Genomic DNA, 22446 nt, shown 5'->3' with positions numbered 1-22446 from the left:
AGGGCTCTCTGGATCTAGGGGGACCACAGGGCGACACAGACCTGGGCTGTGATGGTGGACGCGTCTGGAAACAGAGCAGACAGAAGAGCTTAGGAGGGTGGGTTGCAGCTGCACAGACGACACACTAACTTTATTCACATTGATACAAAAGTAGATTTTTCTAGAAATGTTCTCTTATGCCAGGGGAGAGAGGTTAAGTGGCATGAGGCAGGAGGAGGCCCGGGGTGGCAGCGAGGTGGCAGCCCAGCAGCAGCAGGGCTGGGGAAGCTGGTGCCCCCAGCGTGCCTGTTCACACAGCAGGCTGGGGGAGGGACACAGACAGGCGAGGAGCATCCGGAACCACGGAAAGGAGCCAGGGAACCCAGGCAGGAGAAGGCTCTGGCAGACTTGCTGCCCTGTCCTCTCCCCTGTGGGCTGCCTGGCTTTGGCATGTGTGAGGCTGGCTTGGCCTGTGCTTGCTGCTCCCCTCTTCCTTACATTCCTCTTGGAAGGGCTGGGCGTGCCCAAGGGGGGCCAAAGTGGCAGGTGGGGGTGGAGGAGTGGGTGCACAAATAGATGCTCACACAGTCAGCGGGAACAGAGGCTGGGCTGCCCACCATGGGGCTGGAGGGCTCACTGGGGCAGGGCTTTGAGGATGGCGTTCACCTCCTCTGCCACCGCTGTCAGGGCAAATTCAAACTGGTCCTGGGGAAGGGAAGTAGCAGGAAGGTTATGGGGAGGCCTGGCCTCTGCTCCTGCCACGGGAGACCTTCCAGGGGTCAGGGTGCTGGGCAGGTCCTTTCAAGGAGGAGCATCCCCCTCAGGAAGATAGGGAGTCGGGGGGAGGCAGGCTGCTGCTGATTTCCTAGGGTGGCCGAGAAGGGGGTGCTAGGGAGGAGCAGCAGTAGGGTCAGGATGGGGCAGTATGGTCACCTTAGAGCGGACGAGGCCAGGACGCTGGTCACGGACATGCTCCAGGGTAGCAGCAATGTCAATCTCCTTCACTCCTGGAGATGGGGTGGGATATGGGATGTTCAGGGGTGTCCAGAGGAAGACAGCACACAGAAAGCTTGGTGCATCCTGGGGTGGGCAGCTTGGAGACTGGGCCAGGCCTAAAGGTGTGACAGCCTGCTCCTCGTGGCTCTTGGGCCCCTCGGTGCTGGGGAGACTCTAACAAGGACCTGGGAGCTACAGGCACAGTGGGGATGGGCCTTACCTTTTGCCATGCGGTTCAGTACCATGTCAATGAGGATGTAGGTGCCAGTCCTTCCTGCTCCGTCACTGAAACAGGAGTTGGTGAGGCTTAGCGCAGGGTCCAGCAGAGATGGGGATGCATGGAGGGTTGGGCTGGGCCAACAACACTGGCCAATCTTAAGGGTTGGCTGGAGCAGGGCATGTGAGCCCGGGATGAGAGAATGTGCCCAGCATCTGGCCCTGGGACTCGGGCCTTACATGTAGAGCCTGTGAGCTGTGGGGTGTCCCAGGCACCGGGATCACCAAAAAGGACAGCCAGGCTGTCCCCTGTGGTTGCAGTAGCAGGACAGAAAGGGAATGGTCCTCTATCCTGGGCCAGGCTTTCATTGGGCCAACTTTTATAGACAAGGCCAAATAGTAAAGATTTCTGACTTTATGGGCCACAGAAAGTCTCTGTCACATACTTTTTTCCTTGTTTTTCTTCAACCATTCTTAGCACATGGCCATTAAAAAGCAGCTGTGCCAGATTTGGCCAGTGAACTGTCATTTGCTGATGCCAAAGAGCTGCACTTGGCAGCATGCCCATGAGGTGTGCACGGGAGAGGAGCAGGACCAGAGAGGGGTGGGATCAGGAGGCCCAGTTGGGGTCCTCTGGCCTGGGCTGTCTGTCACCTCGGTCCCCACCCACCTGCAGTGCACGATGATGGGGCAGGAGCGGCCCCGGTAGCACTTGTTCACCTTCCTGCAAGGAGAAATGGGTGTGAGGACCAGCGGGCACAGCGGAGAGGGAGGGCGCTGAGCATGCGCCTCAGCCTTGCTTCCCACCTTTTCTCCCATGTGGCCAAGGCAGAGGTGGAGAAGAGGTGGACAAAAGAGTTGGGGCCTTGGGAAGGAATCAGAGCTGGCATGAGCGGCAATGGGTGTGCCTTGTCTTGTATGAGCTAAGGGCCCAAGCTGTATGCCTAGAATAACCGACTTGCTCTCTTTGAGCTTCAGTCTTCTCCTGTAAAATGGGGACAATGATACTAGTCACCTTTTCCTTGGGGTTAAGATGGCTACAGGAGATAATTCATGTAAAGAGGTGTGGCTTGAGTAGTGCTCAGTGGATGGGAGCTGCTAATAATGATGATACATGTTAACATGAACAGCCACCTCTGCCCATCCCCAAGAGGGATAGGCTTTCTGGTAACTCCAAGGTGTCTGTCTGCTCTGTCCCTCTGCTGTCCTTCACAACCACCCCAGCTCTTCTCCCAGCTCAGGCTCCTGGTGGTCCTCACCAGCTGTGATGTCAGCTCACACTGGACACAGAGGTCCCCTGCCAGGGGAGGACACCTCCTCAACTCTGCACGTGGTGCTGCCGCCGTCCTTGGCTCAGCCTCACTTCTGCACAGGCGTTCTGAGGCTTCGTTATATTCAGACCTGGGGTCCACTTGGGCCTCTGGGCTTTCCCTGCTGCCCGCCACCAGAGCTCAGTGAGGAGCACCGCATTTCCCCCTCCCTCAGTGGCCCTGCCTACCTTTTCATTGTCCCTTATGACTCCTGGTTTGAGTTACCAGTAGACGCCTGATATTCCCTAGGGGCCAGGACGAGGGAGACCTTCTCAGAGGCTATCAGATGGCTTCAGGGGAAGCTTGGGACTTGGTCTTGTAGCTAAAGGGCCAGGTGACTGAATGCATTACAGTAATCTGCATAGCTTTTTAGCACACCAGTGAGTGTACCCAAGGGCTGGAGTTGAACAGTGGCCCCAGCAGTGGTTTTCAGCCATTTAGTAATAGTGATAATAAATGGTACTTGGAATTAACTGAGCCCTTGGGGTATGGCAGGCACTGAAACTAGACTTTATCTTACCTTATTAAGTCCTACAAAAGCCCCCTAAAGGATGTATCATCATCCTCATTTTACAGGCAAGAGAACACAGGGAGGTGAACGAGCTTGCTTGGGCCACTTTCTAGGACCTCATTTATTAATTTGCCTTCCTGCTAGAGGAATTTCACCAAAGTGTATTAAACAACTAATTTGCCTGGAGAACTCATCCAGCTGAATTTATCTAATTGTAGTCTAAAAACAGGTACTTTTTAGCTTACCTGGGGAGTCTGAAAACAGATTTACACAGTGTTTCTGTTGGGATTTTTACCGTGTGTGTGTGTGTGTGTGTGTGTGTGTGTTGCTAGAGCTGGAACACAGGGCCTTGTGCATGCTAGGCTAGTGCCTAGCTCCCACAGAGCTATATCCCTAGCCTGATCATGATTTGGTGGCGGGAAATACTTAAGTTGAACCCAGAGAGCACTGAGCTACATCCCCAGCCTTTAAAAAATATTATTTTCTTTGATTTTTGATTTTTCTCCGGAACCAGGAACCGAACTCATGACCTTGTGCTTGCCAGGCAGGCGCTTTGCCGCTGAGCTAAATCCCCAGCCCCCCTTTAAAAAATATTAGTAATTTAAGACAGGGTCTTCTAAGTTGCCCATTCTGGCCTTGAGCTTATGGTCCTCCTGCGTCAGCTGGGGTAACAGGTATGCACCACCATGCCTAGCTCTGACAATTTTTAAAATATGATTAAAGAGTTTGGCATTGCATTCAAGATGTTCAAGCTCCAGGGACCCTAGTTAGCAACTATTGCTCTGAGGCTTGGAAACCAGATCCAGGTCTCCACCCCAGCTCTGCTCCTCCGCCCAGCACTAGAGACCCCAGGCCAGCCCGGCAGGGGACATAGCAGTGGGAGCAGGCTGCAGAGCCATGGGTGCTGCCTGAGGACACAGCCTTCTCAGCCACTGGTCTGCACGGGGAAAGGGAGAGGAGGCTGGAGCCCGGTGTGGTTTTGATTGCAGTGGCATAACCGGCTAAGTCCCCAGTTAGCTTCTGTCCAGCTGCCACTCTGTACAAGAGTCTGCAAATCCAGAGCTCTTCTCTTCCTCCCTCTGACCACCTCAGCCTTCTCCTGTGCCCCCAGCCTAGCCCTCCCAGTAGCTTTGGGGTGGTCCCCACCCACAGGTCCGGTCCTGTCTGAGCAGCAGCCACACCTGCCAGTGAGCACTTTTGTGACTATGCAACTGGAATGCGAATGTTAGCTGCAGATGACAAAAAGGACACTGGCAGGGGTGAGGGAGGGAGAGAGGGAAGGAGGGAAAACGGGTGGGAGAGAGAAAAGCACGGAAAAGGGGGTGGCGAGAACAGAGGAGAGAAGGACAGAGGCAGAGAGGGGAGGGAGGTGGAGAAAATAAGGGGAGAGAAGGCTGGGAGGAGGAAAGTGGGAGGGAGGGAGAGATGCAGAGAGGGAGAAAGAGACAGAAGGAAGAGTGACAGATAACACGGATGAAGGAGAAAAGGGGAGAAGAAAGAAGAATGAGCGCAAGAGAGAAATGGAGAGAACAAGGCAGGGAGAGGGATGGGGCGGTGCGGGGAGGGAGGGAGAAAACGCAGCGCAGGGGCCCGCATCGCCTAGGCTGGAGCGGGGAAAGAGCGCAGGCCAGGAGCTGGGGCTCAGGAGAGGGACAGGCTGGGAATGAAGAGCGCCCTTCTCCAGGGAAACCTGTAAAGCAGGAGACCAGCGCGGAGAGGCGGGGAGAAAAGGAGGGCGCGAGGTGGGCTGGGAGATGGCACTGCTAGGTAGAGCACGGCGCCTGCTCTCGGGGTCGTGGAGCGGGCTGTCAGAGGCTGGGGCGCCACATCAGATCCGGGGCCCCAGGAGGAGCGCGGGGGTGGGGGTGGGCTGCACCCCGAATCTGTGTCGCAGCCCCAGCTCCTCCGGCTCGCTCACCTGCGGAAATCCAGCAGCGGCCGGGTGGAGCCCGGGGTGCCCTCTGCCGGCCAGCTGAGGAAGTGGAACTGCGTGAGCGTGCGCGTCTCCTGCGTCTGCACGTTCTTCAGGTAGAAGCTCCGCACCAGGAAGTCCTCGCACCAGATGTGCTCGGACACCAGGTTCACCTGCCCAGACCAGCCCATTCTGAGCGCGCTCCCGCCAGTCCCCCCAGCCTCCCAGGTGCCTTTAAATCTAAGTCCTCGAGGAACTTGACCCCCCCACCCGCCCCAGCTGTCCCAGCTGTTCCCAAGAATCCTGGCTGCCTGTGTGGCTTATTTACTGCTCAGGACAACTGATAGCTTTACAACCCAGGTTTCGTTTTCACCTTCCTCTTCCTCACAGATGGATCACAGATGAACATGGACGTTCCATAAAGGTTCGTGACATTCCATAATATTTCTATTTGAGTTTTTCTTGACTCATGAATAGGACCAATAAAAGGCTTTAAAAAATACTACTGAGGGCTCACTTGGTGATGAAAAAATTACTATCCAGGGTCATATGTTGACGAGAAACTTCTGATTGTTCTTAAGGTCTCTTGTCTTACAGAGGGTCACTGCGCATTTGTCTGGAATCTCTTCCTCCTTCCTCAGCCTTGCCTCTGCCTAGCCACCCACCGCCATCTGTCTTCTCTCCTAATGAAAAGGTTTATGTCTATTTTACGTAAGCAACATAGGTGACCGTTGGTATTTCTTTCTTTGCTTTGGTCACCGGGTAACTCAGAGCTAAGTTAGGCTCGATTAAAGGAGATCTTAATCTCCATTTTTGTAAAAGGCGGAAAATTTATATGATCTGAAGAGAAACGAGAGTATTAACCTTCATTTTTGGGAACATGCATTTTCCCCATCTCGAATACACCTGGTGCTTAGCTTATCTGAGTTTCAGTGGTCTTATGATTTTGTTTCTGTACTTCTCTTTTTTTTTTTGTTTTTGGTACTGGGAATTGAACTCAGGACCTTGTGCTTGCCAGGCAGGTGCTTGTGCCACTGAGCTATATCCCCAGCCTGTTTCTGTACTTTTATCATAACTCCTTACTAATGCTTTTTGACCAAGGTGGGTCATACAGGTACACATATATATGTAGATATGTGAATATATGTGTGCATATATACATTGTGCACATGAATATTCATACAAATATATGAACAACTAGAGCATCATCCACTTTCCCCACTCCCGCTGTCCCCTTGCTGTGCAGTTCTCCTGACCTCATATACATGGTACAGAGAGGAGCCCTCATCTGGCCAGTAGCGGTCACACTGCTTGATGCCATCCTCCACCAGTGGGGTCAGCATAACAATGACGGTGCAGCCATTCTCCCACACCATCTAGGGACAGAGACCCAGGTAAGCTGCACTCTAAACTCCCTAGGTGGGACCTGCCTGGCCACAAGGGCCCCTGGTCCCTAGGGGAGCCCTCCCTTAGGAGCCCACCTGCCAGAAGTCTGCGATGGTATGGGACAGTGGTCCCTGGGTAGCGATGTAGGCTGGCATCCGAGGGTCATGCTCGATCTGGGGGCAGAGAAGATGTATCAAGAGCCAGAATGGGAAATGCCTTATGGAGATGCTAGGTAAAAGGGAGTGGGCAGGATGTGGGGAAGGCTGAGAAGCCCCCATTTCCATGCTAGGATATCAGGCCCCAAATTCCAGGACCCTAGGTGGGATGGGAGGTGACCACAGGGAAAGAAGTGAGGAGGGGCAGATGTGGGGGTTGGAGTCAGAGCCACTCACAACAGGGCTGGCGTTGATGTAATCACTGCGAGAGGGGCTGCTCTCCACCTTCAGCTTGATGCGGGCATGGTCATCTGCACAGACCACACATCCCCCCACCCCCGATAGCCTCTGGTCATTGGGTCCTGGGACCTCTGCCACTCAGCCTGATCCAGCATCCCAGCCCTTTCCCTACAGCCCTCCAGGGGCGGGAGGCGAGGGCAGGCCAGCAACTAGGCTCACTTACATGGCAGGAAGTCGGGGTGGCGGTTCTTCTTGCTATTGCCCTCCCCCTGAGCGATGGCGCAGGTGTTCGGCTCTGCTTGGTAGGCACACAGGGCCTGCCACTCCTTGGCCAGGCGGTCCCGGTTCCGGAGGTGGTCCTCCATGTATGCCTACAGGGGCACCACAGCCTGGCTCTGGCCCGTACCACCAGTCCTGCTTCTCCCGCCATCCTGTCCCCTCCCAACTCTGGGCGCAGGCCCTGTCCTGACCAGAATCATGTGTCCTGTAGAGATGTCCATGTTGGCCTGGGCAGGCTCCTCACACCAGGATGGCGTGCTGCTGTGGGAGCTGGGGCTGGCCTGGGCTGCATCGCTGAACTGCGAGGACACGCTGCTCACCCGTGAAGGCTCGGGTGGACCCTCTGCCCGGTTGAACAGGGACTTCGTAGCCATGTGCTGGCGGCACAGGTCCTGCAGATGAAGGATTAGGTGGGGCCTGAGGGTGTGGGCCCCTTGGCTCGATCCTGATTGACTCTGAACGGACCCAGCCCCTCTAGGGTAGGACCCTCTGCCCTTTCGGGGTCTTCTGCTGGACAGACTAACAGCCTTAGTTGTTACTGAACAGTGCCTCAGAAGCTCAGGGCCGGTGCATTGAGAAGACTCTCAGTAACCATCTGGTCATATTTCCATCCACTCAGAAGTGCCTCCCCAGGATGGCTCCTGAGGCCTCTCTCCCCTCCACCTGGGCGTTCCAGGGGGCAGGGCTCGCTCCCCACATTATTGCCACCTACGCCTCATGAAGAACCAGATTCACAAGCCTCCCGCACTTTCTGTCTCCACAGGCTTCTGGGGCTGCACACCTGGTACTCAAAAGTAGTGTCACCATGGGCCCCCTCAGGCCCCAGAGCTGCCAAGCGCTCTTTGTCCCGCTGCCGCGAATGCTGGCGCACACACAGGGCCACGGCCAAGGCCACTAGCAGCCCAGCGACACCGGCCAGGGCCACCAGAGAAAGCAGCACAGAGCGCATGGGGTTGGTGCTGTGGGCTGGTCGGGAAAGGACCGCAGCTGCCTCTTCCCTCTGTGGAGACAACACCAGAATCAGGGGAGATTAGCAGCTTCTCCTCACCCGGTCCCACACCCCGATCCTTGCTAGGATAGCTCCTGGGGCAGTTTTGTGAGCAGTAACAGGCAGAAGGGCTCCAATCCTCTTCTGTCCCCATTAGATCAACTCCAATGCCAGAGACCTCATGGGGTTTGGAGAATTTCCATATTAAGATGGACATGGAGACGTGGACAGGGAAGCCAAGGAGTGGAATCCTAGTATGAGGCCTCAGTGTGGATGCAGAATAGAAACGTATTTTGAGAACCTTGCCCTTCTGTGCAAGGTTTTCCCTTGGAATTTAAAGACTGCTCCAGGAGGCCAGGGGTATCTCTGCTAGTTCTTCCAAGCACAAGGCTTCCTATTGAGAGCAGGTCCCCCAGGAAGGATCCACTGGGGCCACCTGCTGGTCAGAACTAGAACTTCATGGGGAGGGTCTGGCCAGCCAGATATAGGAGGTTTCAGCTTCATTTCCCCCTCAAGCTTGCCTCCATCCCCCGTGGGTAATGTCGGGCCTCTGGGGCTTTTGCGGATTCTCCAGTTAGTGCATACCTGTCCCACTCCTGTCTGCAAGATCTGGAACCCTGTCTGTGCTTCCAGTTCAGCCTTCACCAGCCCTGCAGAGAAGGTGCACGTCAGACTCTCTCCAGCCACATGTGATCTCTACCCCGTCTCATGCTAGGCCTAGCAGGGTCCATGTGGATTGGGAATATTTCAAGGCAGCATCAGCCACAGGCCTGGACATTAAGATGCGCCGGGGCCAAGCCTGGGGTTGCTGTTGGGGCAATATTTACCAGCTTGCTGGGTCACATCTGCCAAAGACAGGTTCTGTTCATTGTGTCGGATGCGGAAGGTGAGGGCTGGTCCCACCACACTGCCAAACAGGAGCTGTGTTACTGCTTTGCTCCCTATAATCCCCAGAGTAACAGAGAAAGAAGCCAACTCTGGCCCTCTCCCCTTTAGAGGATGGGGCTGGAGCAGACCGGTGATGCACTCAGTACAGGGCGTCTGGTAACAGGCAGACACTACACAGAGCAAGCAGCAGGCTACGTGTGACTACACCTTCAATACAGCTGGGAGCCTCTCTGACCCAAGGGCTGTCTTCCCCTCCTCCCTGAGTCCCTCCAGCCACCGCCTCATCAAGCTGCTTTCTAGATCCTTGCTGCCACCCACCCAGGTACCAGCCCCACCTGATGTTGATAAAGCTGCCCGAGGACATGTGCACGTGCTCAGCCAGGAGCTCCAGCAGCTTCACTCCTGCGGCCAGGCTCAGGGGTCTGGAGGCGGGGAGCAGGCAGAGGAAGGGAGGTGGGGACCCTCAGCCATTTTCTTCAAATGGGTCACCTCTGGGGTGCCGAGCTGCCCACCACCTCCCAGTCTCCTTCACTTCTGGGCTTCTGTTCTCTGCTTCCTGCTAGGACCCACCCCCAGAGGACAGGAAGGCTCCCCCAGTTGGAGCCCTTACTTCTGGTCAGTGACGATGTAGCCATACTCCTCTGGTGATGGCCGAGCTGAAGGCTGTCCCACCACTGTGGGGTGGCTCTGGCCCAGTGGACTTTTCTTCTCCAGCAGGATGGGTGTGGCTGGGGGACTGGCTGCTTTGGGGGGCTCAGAGGGGCCAGGGCTCAGCACCAGCTGGACTTTACTGGAGGTGGGGTTGGCAGTGGGGTGTCCAGGAAGGGAGGATACGGGAGGTGGAGGCTCTGCTGTGTCTCCGCCCTGCGCTTGCTCCTCCACTGTCTGTTAGAAGAGAGCATGGCGATTGGCTTCTAGACAGTGGAGGGGCTGGGGAAGAAGGTCCAAGCTGGACTCGGATTTTTCCACAGTGGAGCTTTAAATCTATTTAGCTTTCTACACCCAAGGCCCAATGCAGTGCTGGGTATAGAAAGCACAGCTCCAAAATGTGAGCCAAGTGAATGGACAAATGGATGAATGGATGAATGGATGAATGGATGAATGGATGAATGAATGAGTGAATGAGTGAACCACAGGTTGTAAATTCTCAGAATGGGGTTGGAGTGAGAGGAGCTTCATGAACCAGAAAGCTGGGTGAGACTGAAAGACTAACAGGCAGGCAAAGGGTTTTAGACTTCTATTTAGCCGAAACATCCTAGAAGTCCAACACTTAAAACTGAGAAGCGGAGCTTCGCAGGCTACAGGGCTGCAGCAGGCTGCCTGCTTTCACCCTCTATCTTGCTGTAAGAGCACGGTGAGAAAGGTTTGTAATGAAAAGAGGCATACATCAAGGATTCTGATTTCTAGAGCCAGGCATGGTGGCACATGCTTGTAATCCTGGCACTCGGGAGGCTGAAGCACAGCAATCACTGTGAGTTCGAGACCACCCTGGGCTACACAGTGAGTTCAAGGCCAGCCTGAGCTACATAGTAGATCCTATGTGGGAAAAAAAAAGAAAAGAAAAGAAAACAAGAATTCTGATTTCTACTCCTATCTGTACCATCAACTAGATGGGAGAGGACAGGCAATGATGCGAAGTCTCTGGGGCTTAGTTTTCCAAAAACAAGGGTCTGGAGAATATAAATTCTGGGCCTCAACCCTAAGATTTAGGTTCCAAGAAACAGATGTGCTACCACGAGGTGCCAGCTCAGGAAGGGGCTGGAGACTCACTTTCTTGATATCGGCTCCAACATTTACCACTCCTCCTGCAAAGACAGGAAAGACAAGAACCTGGGGAAAAGGTCAAGCCCAAAGGCCACACAATACAGTGGAAGACAGGCCAGAGCCTTGAGCTTGTTCTACTTTCTGTGACCTCTTTCTTTAGTTAGTGATCAAGACCCCATCAATGGTCCCATTCTATGGATGGTTCACTCCTCTTTGCTTCTGCTGTAGAAGTCATTGTTTTATTAACCGTTCCCCATCACTGGCCTAGCTCTCAAAGCTATTCTTTGTTCTGTCTTCCCTCTATCAATTATTGGCTTCTCCTCCACATGGTCATGACCCTGAGGTCATCATTAGCATTGATCTCCCCTTCTTGATGCCTCTTATCCATGCTCACACCCTCAGGTCTTTTCCTGGTCTAACCCCTCAGCTCACCCTCCAACCTTGTGGCTCAGAAGAACTCTCTTGGTCTGAGGATATAGATCAGTGGTACAGCTCTCCCTCAACACGCATGAGGTCCTGGGTTCTATCCTCAGCACTGAAAAAATAAAAATCAAACCAAACCAAAATGAAACAAAACAAAACCTCTCTTCCCTTGACCCTGACTCTTCCTCTCCAGGCTACTGCATGTGGCGTTAAGAGGTAGGACAAGAGCTGGGAGTCGCTGTTCTCTCTCCCTGGACACGTACCTAGATTTCTTCCTGAACCCTTGGGTAGCAGCTGCAGTATGGTCAAGAGGGTGGCGAGCTGCTCAGGGGTCAGCTGGCGCAGCTCCACCCCATACCCTGCCAGCACAGCCGCCAGTCTCTGCAGAGTCACATCTGCTGGGAGCCAGAGACAGAGCTTAGGGCTGAGGGTGGGATGGACTTGTGGGAATGCAGATGGGTGAGGAAGGGGGCCTAACACATATATTCTTCTCAAATATCAGGATACTGATGCTCTGCACTTCCCGGCCCCTGTGCACACTTGGGGGAAAGACCTCCCCGGGCCCAAGGCCAAAACCACAGGCCCACCAAGGACAGCTTGATTCTCCACTTGAAGAAAAGTTCTGTCAGCTCCACACCCGAGTCTACTCCCACCTGTGCTGTGCCTTATGGATCAGCTGTCAGCAGACTTTAACTGAATGCATGCGTGGCTTTTGGGACAAGTTAACCAATGCATGCATACTCAGAAAAAAACTATGTTTATCCCAGAGCAGCCCCTACAGACAGGGCAGTGGATAGTGAAGAAAGTTACCTGGCTGCTCTGCTGGGGAAGAGGACTTCTCCCCAGGACCACCGAGCCCCTCCTCCTCGTAACCCTCCGAGGAGTCCTCTGCCCGGCTGCTGCTCCCTTGTTCTGGTAGCTTCGGTGTCCCGGCCCTGCCCGGCACCGGTAACTCCTGGGCCAAGTATAGCAGCCCTGAGTCCTGGAAAAGCTGAGCAGGTGAGGGCCCTGGTAGGTCCCCATAGGAGTGGCCAAGGTGGGCTCCAAACATGCCCTTGGAGGCAGTTCGGCTGAAGAGGGCAGGAGCTTCGGCCTTGGGCAGGGGCCCAACACTGACCATTCCTGGGGAGCTCTCTGAGTTCCGGGAGCCATCACGGGAGCCAAACTGTAGTAACCAGAGTTTTGGGTAAGAGCAGAAATCAGGGCTGGGGGATTTGGGTTGGGGCTGGGCCGAGGTGGAAGGCTTACCTGGTGGAACAGATAAGGCTGCAGTAGAGCAGGCTCATAACTCAGGACAGGGTGGGGAGGCTGCGGGGGCAGCAGCAGATGCTCCAAGAGAGGGGGCAGCAGCTCAGCCTGCAGAGAGGACAGCGGGGAGCTCGCCCCAGCTCCACCCCCACCGACTGGAGATCGAGGAAGCCCTTGAGCAGCAGGGGCGGAGCCTGTGGGGATTCCCTGTAGGAGCAACTCCCCAGCAGGAACACGTCTCCTGGGCATCAAGCCAGATCTGGGGAAAAAAGCAAAATTGTGTGTGTGTATGTGTGTGTGGTGGTGGTTGTATTGAGCAAGAATTTACAAGGCAGAGATGGTGTGGGCCAGACAGGGTCAGCATTTGGAGTAGACCTGACCTCTTAAGAAATGAGGTGGCCTCAGGGCATGAGAGATGATCAGAAGGGCATAGAGATCAGCCAGAGGGCCAAGCCTGTGGGGAGGTATTTGCCTCCTTGGTGAGCATCCCTAGGTCCCTGAGACACAGCCACAGAGGCTAGGGGAGCTAGAGGCTAGGGGCAGAGAGGCGAGGATGGGACCCAGGGATATAGCTGGAATCTCTTGACATAAACTATGGCTGTGGTTTGCCTGGTTGTCCCTGTATGCCACGTCCCCACTCCTGATTCTTGAAGCAGATGTCCAAACACTCAAGACTGTCCTGCCTCACCCCCACCACTGCTTTCTTTGTCCCAGTGTCATCATCTGAGCTCCATGGACCTCGTGGCCCTGTCTCAAGGCTTGCAGGGTCCAAGCCTCGCCTATATGGGTCCTAACCATGGGAAGATGGTGACACCTCCCGCAATAAATAATTTCATGTAGTAATGAAACTGAATAGTAAACAGCTTTGGTTCAACAAAATTCTAGTTTGAAGTGAAATAAATCAAACATACATGTGCAAGCACCGCATTGTTTCCCTAGTGTAAAGCCTGAAAGAGTTAATTTAATCTAGGAGATATGATAGACATTGAGAATTGATAGGAAAGCACTCATAGGTAAAGGATAACTGGGATATGGGAAAAGAGAAGGGAAAGAAGGAGAAAGTTTGCATATATGTATATGCAAGATAGTTAACACGGGTGTTCTACTGTCCTGTATTTCCTTGTTGAAAGAAACTGTCAGTGAGGCATTGGTTGATTAGCTTTGTATGTCTATATGTGTTTTCATGAGAAACTACATTGAAGATATCAATATGTAATATAATAAGCATTGTTAATTCCTACCACTCTGTTTGTAACTCTATAATGTCTGTACTGATCCTATGCTATTTTGTAAAATGTTGTCGATCTGTTAGTATTTTCCTCCTTTAATTTCTAAAATTAAAAAAAAAAATTCTAGTTTGCCTATGAGGACTATCTGGATATTTCTTTTAAAACATCAACATTTTTCAAAGTATTTTTTTTTAATGCTCTGTCTTGGTGAATCCCCAGGGTGAGCTCAGCTCCTCCTGGGCTCGTGAGATGTCAGAGTGACCATTCCTGAGCCTCTTTTACCTGTGCCCCAGCCTGCTGGCCTTGGTGTGCCCCTCCCTCCATCCACCAGGAAGACCAAGACTACCAGCCTCAATACCTTATGGCGGTTGAGAAAGGCTCCCTACCTGTCCCTCGGACGGGGCTCTGGGGGGCGAAGCCTGGGGATGCGCTCCATCTCCTGGGAGATCACATACTGGGTGAGGTCATCATGCCAGGACAATCCTGTTGGGGTTAAAGGACAGGGTTGGCTTGGGCCCAGTAATGCAAGCCAGTGGAGATCAGAAGTGTACGCTGCAGGGTACTGTGTTTGGAGGGGCAGAGAGGCAGTGGAGGGGCCTGAAGACTTGCTGGGTGATCAGAGCTACCTTCTACCCAGCTTTGGGGACAGCTTTTAGAGTCAGGCTGCCTCTGCCCCTGCGGAGTTGAGTAAGTTTGGGCAAGTTGCTGAGGTTCAATCTTCTCATCTCAATTCTCTCATATACAAGATGGGAATCTATACCTCCTAAAACTGTGATCATTAAAATAGCACATATTAAATACAATAGTGCCTGCCACATAATGAACTTCCAATACATTCTATTATGTTCATCACAATTGTTGTTATTGATCCTGAACCTCACCCGATGAACTACATGCTTTATTTTATGTTTTATTTTGAGGCAGGTTCTTATGTGTCACCCAGGTTGGGCTTGAACTTGCAGTCTTCCTGCTTCAGCCTCCCAGAGTGCTGGGATCAGAGGCATGGAGCACCATGTGTGGCTCTGAGGAAGATATGTTTGACCATTTGCCCCATGAAACTCTGCTCTCAGGAGAGCTCAGTCACCTATTCCAAAATAATAACCTCCCACTCTGCACCTCATTCTTTCTTCCCTGATCTGGGTTTATAATCTGAGCTGCTATTCACTCATATTCTAGGATCTACCAACCTCTATACCTGCCGTCCTTCCTGTTAACATTAGATGAACTCTCTGTTATCATGTACTCAAGAACACCTTTCCCACAATTCTCCCCTACTTCCTACATCATCCTTTTCTCTGGTTTGTTTTTCTTTTCCTTTTGCTTCCCTTCCTTTCCTCTTTTTCTTTCTTTTTGTGGTACTGGGAACTGAACTGCAGACCTTATACATGTTAGTCAAGTGCTCTACCACTGGGCTACACCTCAGCCATTTTTATCATCATTATTTTATTTTGAGAAAGGGTCTTGCTAAGTTGCCCGGGTTGGCCTGCAACTTGCTATCCTCCTGCCTCAGCCTCCTGAGTAGCTGTGGTTACAGGCGTGTGTGCCCAGCTTCCCATTCCTTCTTAATCCACACTATTCAGTATTTTATTCCCAACCACTCTGTCGAAGCTGCTCTCATAAAGATTACTAGCAAGTTCTGCATGTGTAAATCTGGTGGTCAGTGTTTAGACCTCATTTTACTTAATCTGCCACCCTCATTTGACACAGTTGACCACTCCATTCTCCTTGCTACATTTTCATCTCGCTTCCAGACCACTGAAGATTCTTTGCCTCCTACCCCACTGGCCTCTCCCCAGATTCCCTTGTTTATCCTTTTTCTTTTCCTCTTTTTCTTCCCTCCTGGTACTGGGGATTGAACTACATTCTTAACCCCCTTTTTATTTTTTATTTTGAGGCAGGGTCTTGCTAAATCACCAACATGCCTGGGCTGGGTTCAAACTTTTTAATCCTCCTACCTCAGCCTCCCATGCTGCTGGTATTTCAGGTGTGTCCCACCATGCTCAGCTTCCTCTCCTTATCCTCTTAATATTAATTAATATTAATAGTAGTATTCTCTAGAGCTAAATCTTTGACTTAATATTAGAATTCTCTAAGGTTTGATCCTTGGTCCTCTTTTCCGTATGCACCAAGTCCTCTCGTATTCTTGACAGAGCAGCAAGTGATCATTTTAGATCATACATCCCTAAGGTCCAAACCTTGTTTCCTCTCTTATTCAGAGTAAAGCCACTACCCATACATTCTCCTATAAATCCCCACGGTGATCTGCACCCATCCTCCTTTTACTTTCCTGATTGTATAATATATTCTTCCTCTCCATGACCCCTCTGTGGTCACACTGGTCTCCATATGTTTCTCAGACTTGAGCTCCGGTCCTGGTTTGTCCTACCTGTTTGGTCTTCCTGAAGCACTCCTCTCCCTGGAGAAGTCTTCTGCTTCCTAAAAGTCTATTCAAATTTTGTAGCCTCACTAAGGTCTACCCTGGTCATCTGATTGATTGATTGATTTTTTTGTGATTTGGGTTGTTTTTATTTTCTTCCATTTGCTTCTCTATTTTTTTGCAGATTTTCAACAATCGGCATATATTACTAATAAGAGGAAAAGAAGGATGGATTTTTAAACATTACTGTTAAGCACTACTCACAAAACAATGTGAGAAAAGCTCTCAGACACTCATACCTAAATGTAAATTCATTACTCCAAAATGCTGAATAGAATAAAACATGTTATTTCATTTACAGATTCAAAACCAAAGACCAGAATAACTGATTCAAATTGAAGCAGTTCTGTTAACTGATCATTCTAGAGAACACAGTACCAAACCAGAGACCAAAAGCTGAAATCCATAAAGGTGCTGGGTTCTAAAAGGAAGAAGCAGAGCAAAGCTAAGTGGCTGAGTGCAGCACAAAGCTGAGAAAGAATCTAATTGGCCCACTCCTTTCCCAAATATATGGGAAGCTATTATCTGATCTTGTAGGACCCCTACTAATAGGGAGTGGTCACCTGATTTAATACTGCAGAGCCCACCTCACCATTTTTGGTGACTTGATCCTGCTTTAATATTCCACAGCACTTATAATCTTCTAATATGTGATATATCTTCTAACTTAGTGTTTCCTCTCTTATCCCCTAAACATAGCTGCCAGGAAGCAGAGATCTTTGTTTTATTCCTGACACATCCCAAACTTCTAAAAGTATGCCTGCCATTCGGAAGTACTCCACAGGTACCTGCTGAATGAGTGAGTTGGATGAATGGGGTGTTCTATCTGAGAATCCTAGAATTCATGGCTCTGAAACACTGAGACAGTGGTAGGGAGTGGGGCTGGTCCCAAAGAAAAGGATGCTGCCCTCCCCCAGCGATCTCATCTATTGCCTTCCCAGGGCTCCTCCAAAGAGTCCTAATGTGAGCAGCCCATCTGTAGGGTTCCATCCCCTTCCTCGTCTTGCCCTTTCTCCAGCAAGATGTAGGAAGGTGAAGTTGCAGAAGTGAGTGTGACAGAAACGTTCCATGAAGAGAAGCCTTTGGATCAGGGGGCCTTCTCTTCCCCACCTCTCCTCCAGTGCACGCAGACCTCACCTTGGGACATGAGTTGTCGCAGCACAGCTTGTAAGCGTTGGAGAACTGGGGAGGTGACTTGCAACAGGGGCCGGGCCTGCCCCACTCCCACCTGGCACTGTCCAAACAAGCCATCTAGGAGCATAAAAATGGTGTTATCAGGGGTCTGGGACAAGAGGCCTTCCAAAATCCAGCTCACAAATGAATAGCACCCTGTGTACTTCCTCTCTTGGCTTTAGAGCTCTGCCCCTCCAGGCCAGTGTCTTCTTCCCAAGCCTGACCGCCTTTCTCTCTTGAGGACCCCACTTGCCTTATACTGTGCTCCCATCTTACAAGTCCTGTACTTGGGCCTCACTCACCCTGAATACAGACTTCGAGGTGAGAGCAGAGTTTGCGGTCAAACAGGCAGCCTGTGGAGGGAGAGGACAGCAGAGACTCACACACCCACACACAGAGTGGTCAGTCGGACGGCAGGCCGGGAAATTCGGGAAACAGATGGCGCCCAGTCTTTCATTCTGAGGACGGCTTACAGGAAGGAAGCACGGGATCTGGCTTTGGCTTTTGAAGAGCTGAGCATCTGGATCCTTAAAAGCCTCAATTTGCTTAACTGAGAGTTGAGGAGAAGCTTTATAGGTGCATGGAAAAGGTGAGGGAGGGCTGTGGGAGGATCACATGCTCCTGCCTCAGAGTTACTGTGGGAGGGGTTTTGGCCAAATTCGGAGGGAAAAGGTACTTCTCAAATCTTCAGCAGCATCCTAACTGTAACAGCCTGGAACTCAGAAGAGGGGAAACTCTAGCCTGCCTCTTCTGAGTGGGGGTGGGAGGTGTGGATGGGCTCTGCGAGGCGCCCCTCCTGGTCCCAGGCTGGCGCTGTCCGCGGTGCTGAAGCATGAGCCCGGCGAGGCCAAGGGTTTGTTTGCCTGGAGGCAGTTCCGAGAGAAAGAGGGGTAACGGGAGGAGAAGTCTCTACAGCACCGGACCCTTCCGCTCCCCCTGGCTAACCCAAAGCGTCACAGGAAGTACCCTGCTTTGGCCTCCGAGCTCGGGTGGGGAAAGAAGGCGCCAGATGGCGAGGCTGCGCCCCTTCCCCCACGCGCTACCTTCCCGCCCCCACCCCCGGCCCGTGAGTCAGCGCTGACTGTCTCCGTCCGCACAGATGTGAGTCAGCACTAGGCCTAGATGTGGGGAGGGGGACAAGGGAGGACCCTCCCCTCTTCATCTTCTTCTGTCCCCTCCCCCAGCTGCATCCCTCTTATAGCAGATCCGATCGCAGCAACTGGGCTCTCTAGGCTTAAAGAGAAACCGTGGCCCCTCCCTCAGCCCAACCCCCTGCTGGGAGCTGGAACCTTCTTGCCCGACGGTCTGGAGATCACCTCCTCTCCCTCTTCTCACTTGCCCTCCTCTCCCCCTCCCGCTCTCCAGCGCAGGCCACCTCCTCCGACTTGCTTCTCCCCTGGTCTTGTAGCCCGTCTCTAAGTCCCTCTGTCCACATGCACCTCTATTTCTCCTGCAGAACCCACAACTTACCCGGATTTTACTTCTAGTAGGTCCCGCCCGCTATTTCCAGCCCCACCTCCAGGCCTACGCCCCTTTCCTCCCTAGCGGCCTCTCACCTTCATCTCCCAGTGCCTTCCCGCTCCATCTCACGCACCTATTCTACCCGAGCTTGTTACCTTCGGGACGCTGCTCCCCACCCCCAGCCGAGGTTTTGCTCCTGGCTCCATACCACCCCCCTCAAGTTTCCTCCTGACCGTGGGCACTAATGGCGCTGCAGCCCCCTGGGCGGCTGCTCAGCAGCAGGAGGCAGAAGAGCAGCCGGAGACCCCCAGATCCCCCGGAGCCCCCAGGCCGACGCGGGCGCCGCATCCTTCTGGCTCCGAGCGCTCGCTCCCCGCCAGAGTCGCAGCGGCGCCAGCCCAAGCCAGCCAGCGGAGCCGGGGCGGGGCCTGCCACTCTCCACCCACCTACAAGGCGGATCTACGCGCCCCTCTCCACGCGAGTCCTCCAACCGCAGGCGGGTGGTGACGACATCTCCACCCCCAGCTCCTACGCCTATTTGCGTCATACTTGGCGTAAGAACCCAGTTTGCTGGGGAACCTGCCCACCCTATTCCTCCTCCACGGAATAGTAGGCACCTCACTAGAATTCCCTCTTGGCCCCGTCCTCTTTTGACCCGTTTCTATTTCCTGATTCCAGGGTTGGGGGCCCGGAAGGATACGTGGATCGAAGAGTATAAACCCTAAGATGGGAAGCACAGAAGTAAATGGAACAGGTGTCCTGTTAACGAAGGAGTCTTCGTTAACGGAACTGGTGTCATCCTTAGGAGCAAGGGTGGCGTGGCGTGCCGAATTCCAGATGTAAGCGTGCCACTACTAGGAGCACAACCTTGGGCAAGCTGCTTCCCCTGTCTGTACCCAAGCTTCTTAACCTCATAAGGCATCGTGAGTGTTAATGAGTTAAACTCCTGTGGATCAGTGGGAACTAGGGTGGGCTGGCACATACTAAACACTCGATACCTATTAACTGTTTTCTCTTTGCAATGTACTTCTTTTTGGCAACTTTTTCTTTCTTTTTAAGTATTTATTTACTTTTAATTGATACATAGTAATTGCACATGTTCATGGGACACAGTGTGACGTTTCCATAGGTGTATACAACGTGTAATGATCAGGTCAGAGTAATTGGCATGTCTTTCACTGCAGAAATCTTTTCTTTGTGTTGGGAACATTCAGAATCCTCTCTTCTAGCTGTTTTGAAGTATTCAACTAATTGTTGTTAACATAGCTATTATACTGTGCTATAGAATACTATAATTTATTCCTCCTGCACCCCCTTTTTTTGAGACAGGGTCTCACTATGCAATTCTGGCTAGCCTTGAAATCACTACGTAGCTCAGGCTGGCCTTGAATTCTTGGCAATCCTTCTGCCTCAGCCTCCCAAATGCTGGGATTACAGGCATTCCCCACCACACTTGGCTTTCCTCCCGTACCCTTCTACATATTAACTTTTTTTTTTTTTTTTTTTTTTTTTTTTTTTTTTTGCGACAGGGTCTTGCTGCTTAGTTCAGGCTGGCCTTGAGTTCACTATGTCACCCAGACTGGCCTTGAACTCATAGCAACTGTCCTGCCTCAGCCTCTCCAGTGCTGGGATTACAGGCATGCACCATATATTAACTTTTGTTATTAGTTTTGACTCTCTTCTCCTCTTCTTTCTCAAGCTTTTCAATAATCTTATAGTTTCCTAAAAGTATACCTCACATCAATCCCTACCCTCACCCCCAGAGGGTCTTGCTACCACGCCTGGGCTGGTCTTGAACTTGCAATCTTCCTTCCTCAGCCTGCCAAGTGTTGGGATTACAGGTGTGTGGCACTACAACCAGAACAACCCACTTCTTTTCAGCCTGACTACCTATTTAGATCATTGTGTTCTGTCAGGACTATTCAGTAATCACTGGACTGGTCTTTTGCTGCCACTGTTGTCACTCAATAAACTAGAAAGCAAACTTTCTAGAGTTCAGACTTGATCACTGTACTCTCTTGCTTTCCATTAAAAAAAAAAGTGCATAGTGACTTCTCATACATTTGTCATCTAGACTTAACAATTATTGACATTTTGCCATTTTTGGTTCTTTTTAGTATTTAAACAGAAGCTATTGACATCATAATGTTTCTATAAATATTTCAGTATGCATCTCCAGGAAATAAGACATAACCACAATAAGTCTCTAACATAGTTTAATGCTAAATTTGTATTTAAATTTCTCAAAGTGCTTTCAAAAATGCCTTTTTAAGCATTTTTTTAGTACTGAGAATTGTACTGAGCTGCATCTCCAGTCCCTGTCCCCTCCCCACTTTATTTTAGACAGAGTCTCTCTGAGTTTTCCGGGCTGGGCTCATACTTGTGATCCTTGCTTCACAGTCTTCCAGAGCATTGAGAATACAGGTGTGAACCATAACATTGAGATTAATTATGGTTTTTAAATTCTCTTTACATTAACATAGACACTCCCCCCCCTTGTTGACATTGTCTTGCTGTGATGTCCAGGTCACTTTTTCCTTAGAATTCCCCACCTTCTGGATTTGTCTGATTGTTTCCTCTTGGTGTATTCCCCATGTGTATAGCATGTTTATCTGCTATATTTCCTGTAAACTAAAAGTTACATTTGAAGACTTTATTAGGTCAGGCTTAAAACACTTTAAAGAAAAATGCTTTTAATTGCATCATTTCAGGAGGTGGAGAATATCTGCTATCTCACTATTAGTGATGCTGGAATTGATCACTGGCAGTAGATGGCATCGTCCAGATCTGTGTATGTAAAGTTATGTTTTCCTGATGTGACTGGCATGTGTGATACATGGGATGATGTTTTGGTACCATGAGGATATCTGGATGCCCATCAACTTTTCACCTACTGGTTTTTACTATTCACTGATGATTCTCGATGAAATTATTTCATTAGAGGTTGCAAAATAGCGATTTTAAAATTTCTATCATTCCTTTTCCACTTAATAGCTGATTTTTGTTTCATAAAAAGGCTTTCTGTTATTAACTGGGCTTAGCTACTCTGTAAATATAGAACATGATTAGTTTTTACTCTTTACCCATTTGCAAAATAATGAGTGGTAAATCTTAACTCTAGTAGTGATTAATAAATATGCTGGGTAAACCCAGAGCCTCAAACTGAGATACATCCCCAAGATTTTTTTTTTTTTTTGGTACTGGAAATCGAACTCACAACCTCACACTTGCCAGGCAGGCACTGTGCCACTCAGCTATATCCCCAGCCCAACCATTTTTATTTTTTATTTTGAGACAGTATCTCTTTAAGTTGCTCAGGCTGGCCTTAAATTTTCAATCCTCCTGCCTCAGTCTTCCAAAGAACTGGACTCACAGACATGCCCAAACGTACCTGATAAAAAATGTATGATTTTTCTTTTTTGAGTACACTTTATATATTTGATATGTATCTGTCAATCGCAGTAACAATTCTTTCTGATATTCAGATTACCCCAGAATAAGCCAGTGAGACAGCCTTTAAGCCACAATGTCCTTTTGAAGCATCCCATTAATCATTAAAATCTCATTTACTTTCTGTCCCTCTAAGATGTACCAGGTTCATCTTTTTTATTCATTGCCCAAATATGGAAGCAGCCATTCCTTCCAAGGTAATTGGTAGTTTTTAGTAAGGACTAATTTTAGAGACCACCATTTGAGTGTAAGGGATGACAATGGCTACTTTCATTAAACAGAGCTAAGATATAAAGACACACACACACACACACACACAGGGACACATTGAGGTTTTTAATTAAAATTTAATGATGATTTTTACTGATTTTTTATTTTATGCATGCAGCTTTTTATTCTTA

The 22446-nt window shown here is 50.8% G+C and overlaps 1 protein-coding gene and 1 long non-coding RNA gene across 4 annotated transcripts; one reads left to right on the top strand and one right to left on the bottom strand.

Moving 5' to 3' along the window:
* Positions 1–89: 89 nt before the first annotated feature.
* On the bottom strand, positions 90–19021 carry Ptprn (protein tyrosine phosphatase, receptor type, N). Of its 3 annotated transcripts, XM_005395537.2 has the most exons (24): positions 18829–19021; positions 17437–17487; positions 17099–17212; positions 13911–14007; positions 12296–12554; positions 12165–12212; positions 11858–12038; positions 11311–11445; positions 10631–10665; positions 9471–9745; positions 9196–9282; positions 8800–8879; positions 8558–8622; positions 7766–7984; positions 7176–7376; positions 6929–7076; positions 6703–6776; positions 6406–6483; positions 6181–6300; positions 4931–5097; positions 1862–1915; positions 1196–1260; positions 913–986; positions 90–684 (listed from the first exon to the last, which is right to left on the bottom strand). In XM_005395537.2, the coding sequence occupies exons 1-24, from the start codon at positions 18941–18943 to the stop codon at positions 613–615; spliced, it is 2814 nt and encodes a 937-aa protein (XP_005395594.1). In that variant the 5' UTR covers positions 18944–19021; the 3' UTR covers positions 90–612. The 3 variants fall into 3 exon arrangements, with proteins under 3 accessions (XP_005395594.1, XP_005395590.1, XP_005395591.1); XM_005395533.2 differs by having other exon boundaries at positions 11858–12212; XM_005395534.2 differs by having other exon boundaries at positions 11311–11442; positions 11858–12212.
* Positions 5107–11851, top strand: LOC106149800. Its single transcript, XR_001236205.1, has 3 exons — positions 5107–5348; positions 6171–6318; positions 11550–11851. It is a non-coding gene; the product is annotated as an uncharacterized LOC106149800 (long non-coding RNA).
* Positions 19022–22446: the final 3425 nt, after the last annotated feature.

The sequence above is a fragment of the Chinchilla lanigera genome, unplaced genomic scaffold (assembly GCF_000276665.1).
Source record: "Chinchilla lanigera isolate Chin_1 unplaced genomic scaffold, ChiLan1.0 scaffold00052, whole genome shotgun sequence".
Classification (NCBI taxonomy): domain Eukaryota; kingdom Metazoa; phylum Chordata; class Mammalia; order Rodentia; family Chinchillidae; genus Chinchilla; species Chinchilla lanigera.
The sequence above is the reverse complement of the archived record's forward strand: the minus strand, read 5'-3'. Positions and strand labels throughout refer to the sequence as shown.

Bases quoted from the DNA above. Each gene is read 5' to 3' on its own strand.
- Ptprn (XM_005395533.2), bottom strand. From the start codon at position 18,943: ATGCGGCGCCCGCGTCGGCCTGGGGGCTCCGGGGGATCTGGGGGTCTC. The intron at 8,623-8,799 runs GTAAATATTGCC...CCTTCTCTGCAG, and splicing joins AGATGTGACCCAGCAAGCTG to GGCTGGTGAAGGCTGAACTG. The intron at 6,777-6,928 runs GTAAGTGAGCCT...TGGTCTGTGCAG, and splicing joins CCACCCCGACTTCCTGCCAT to ATGACCATGCCCGCATCAAG.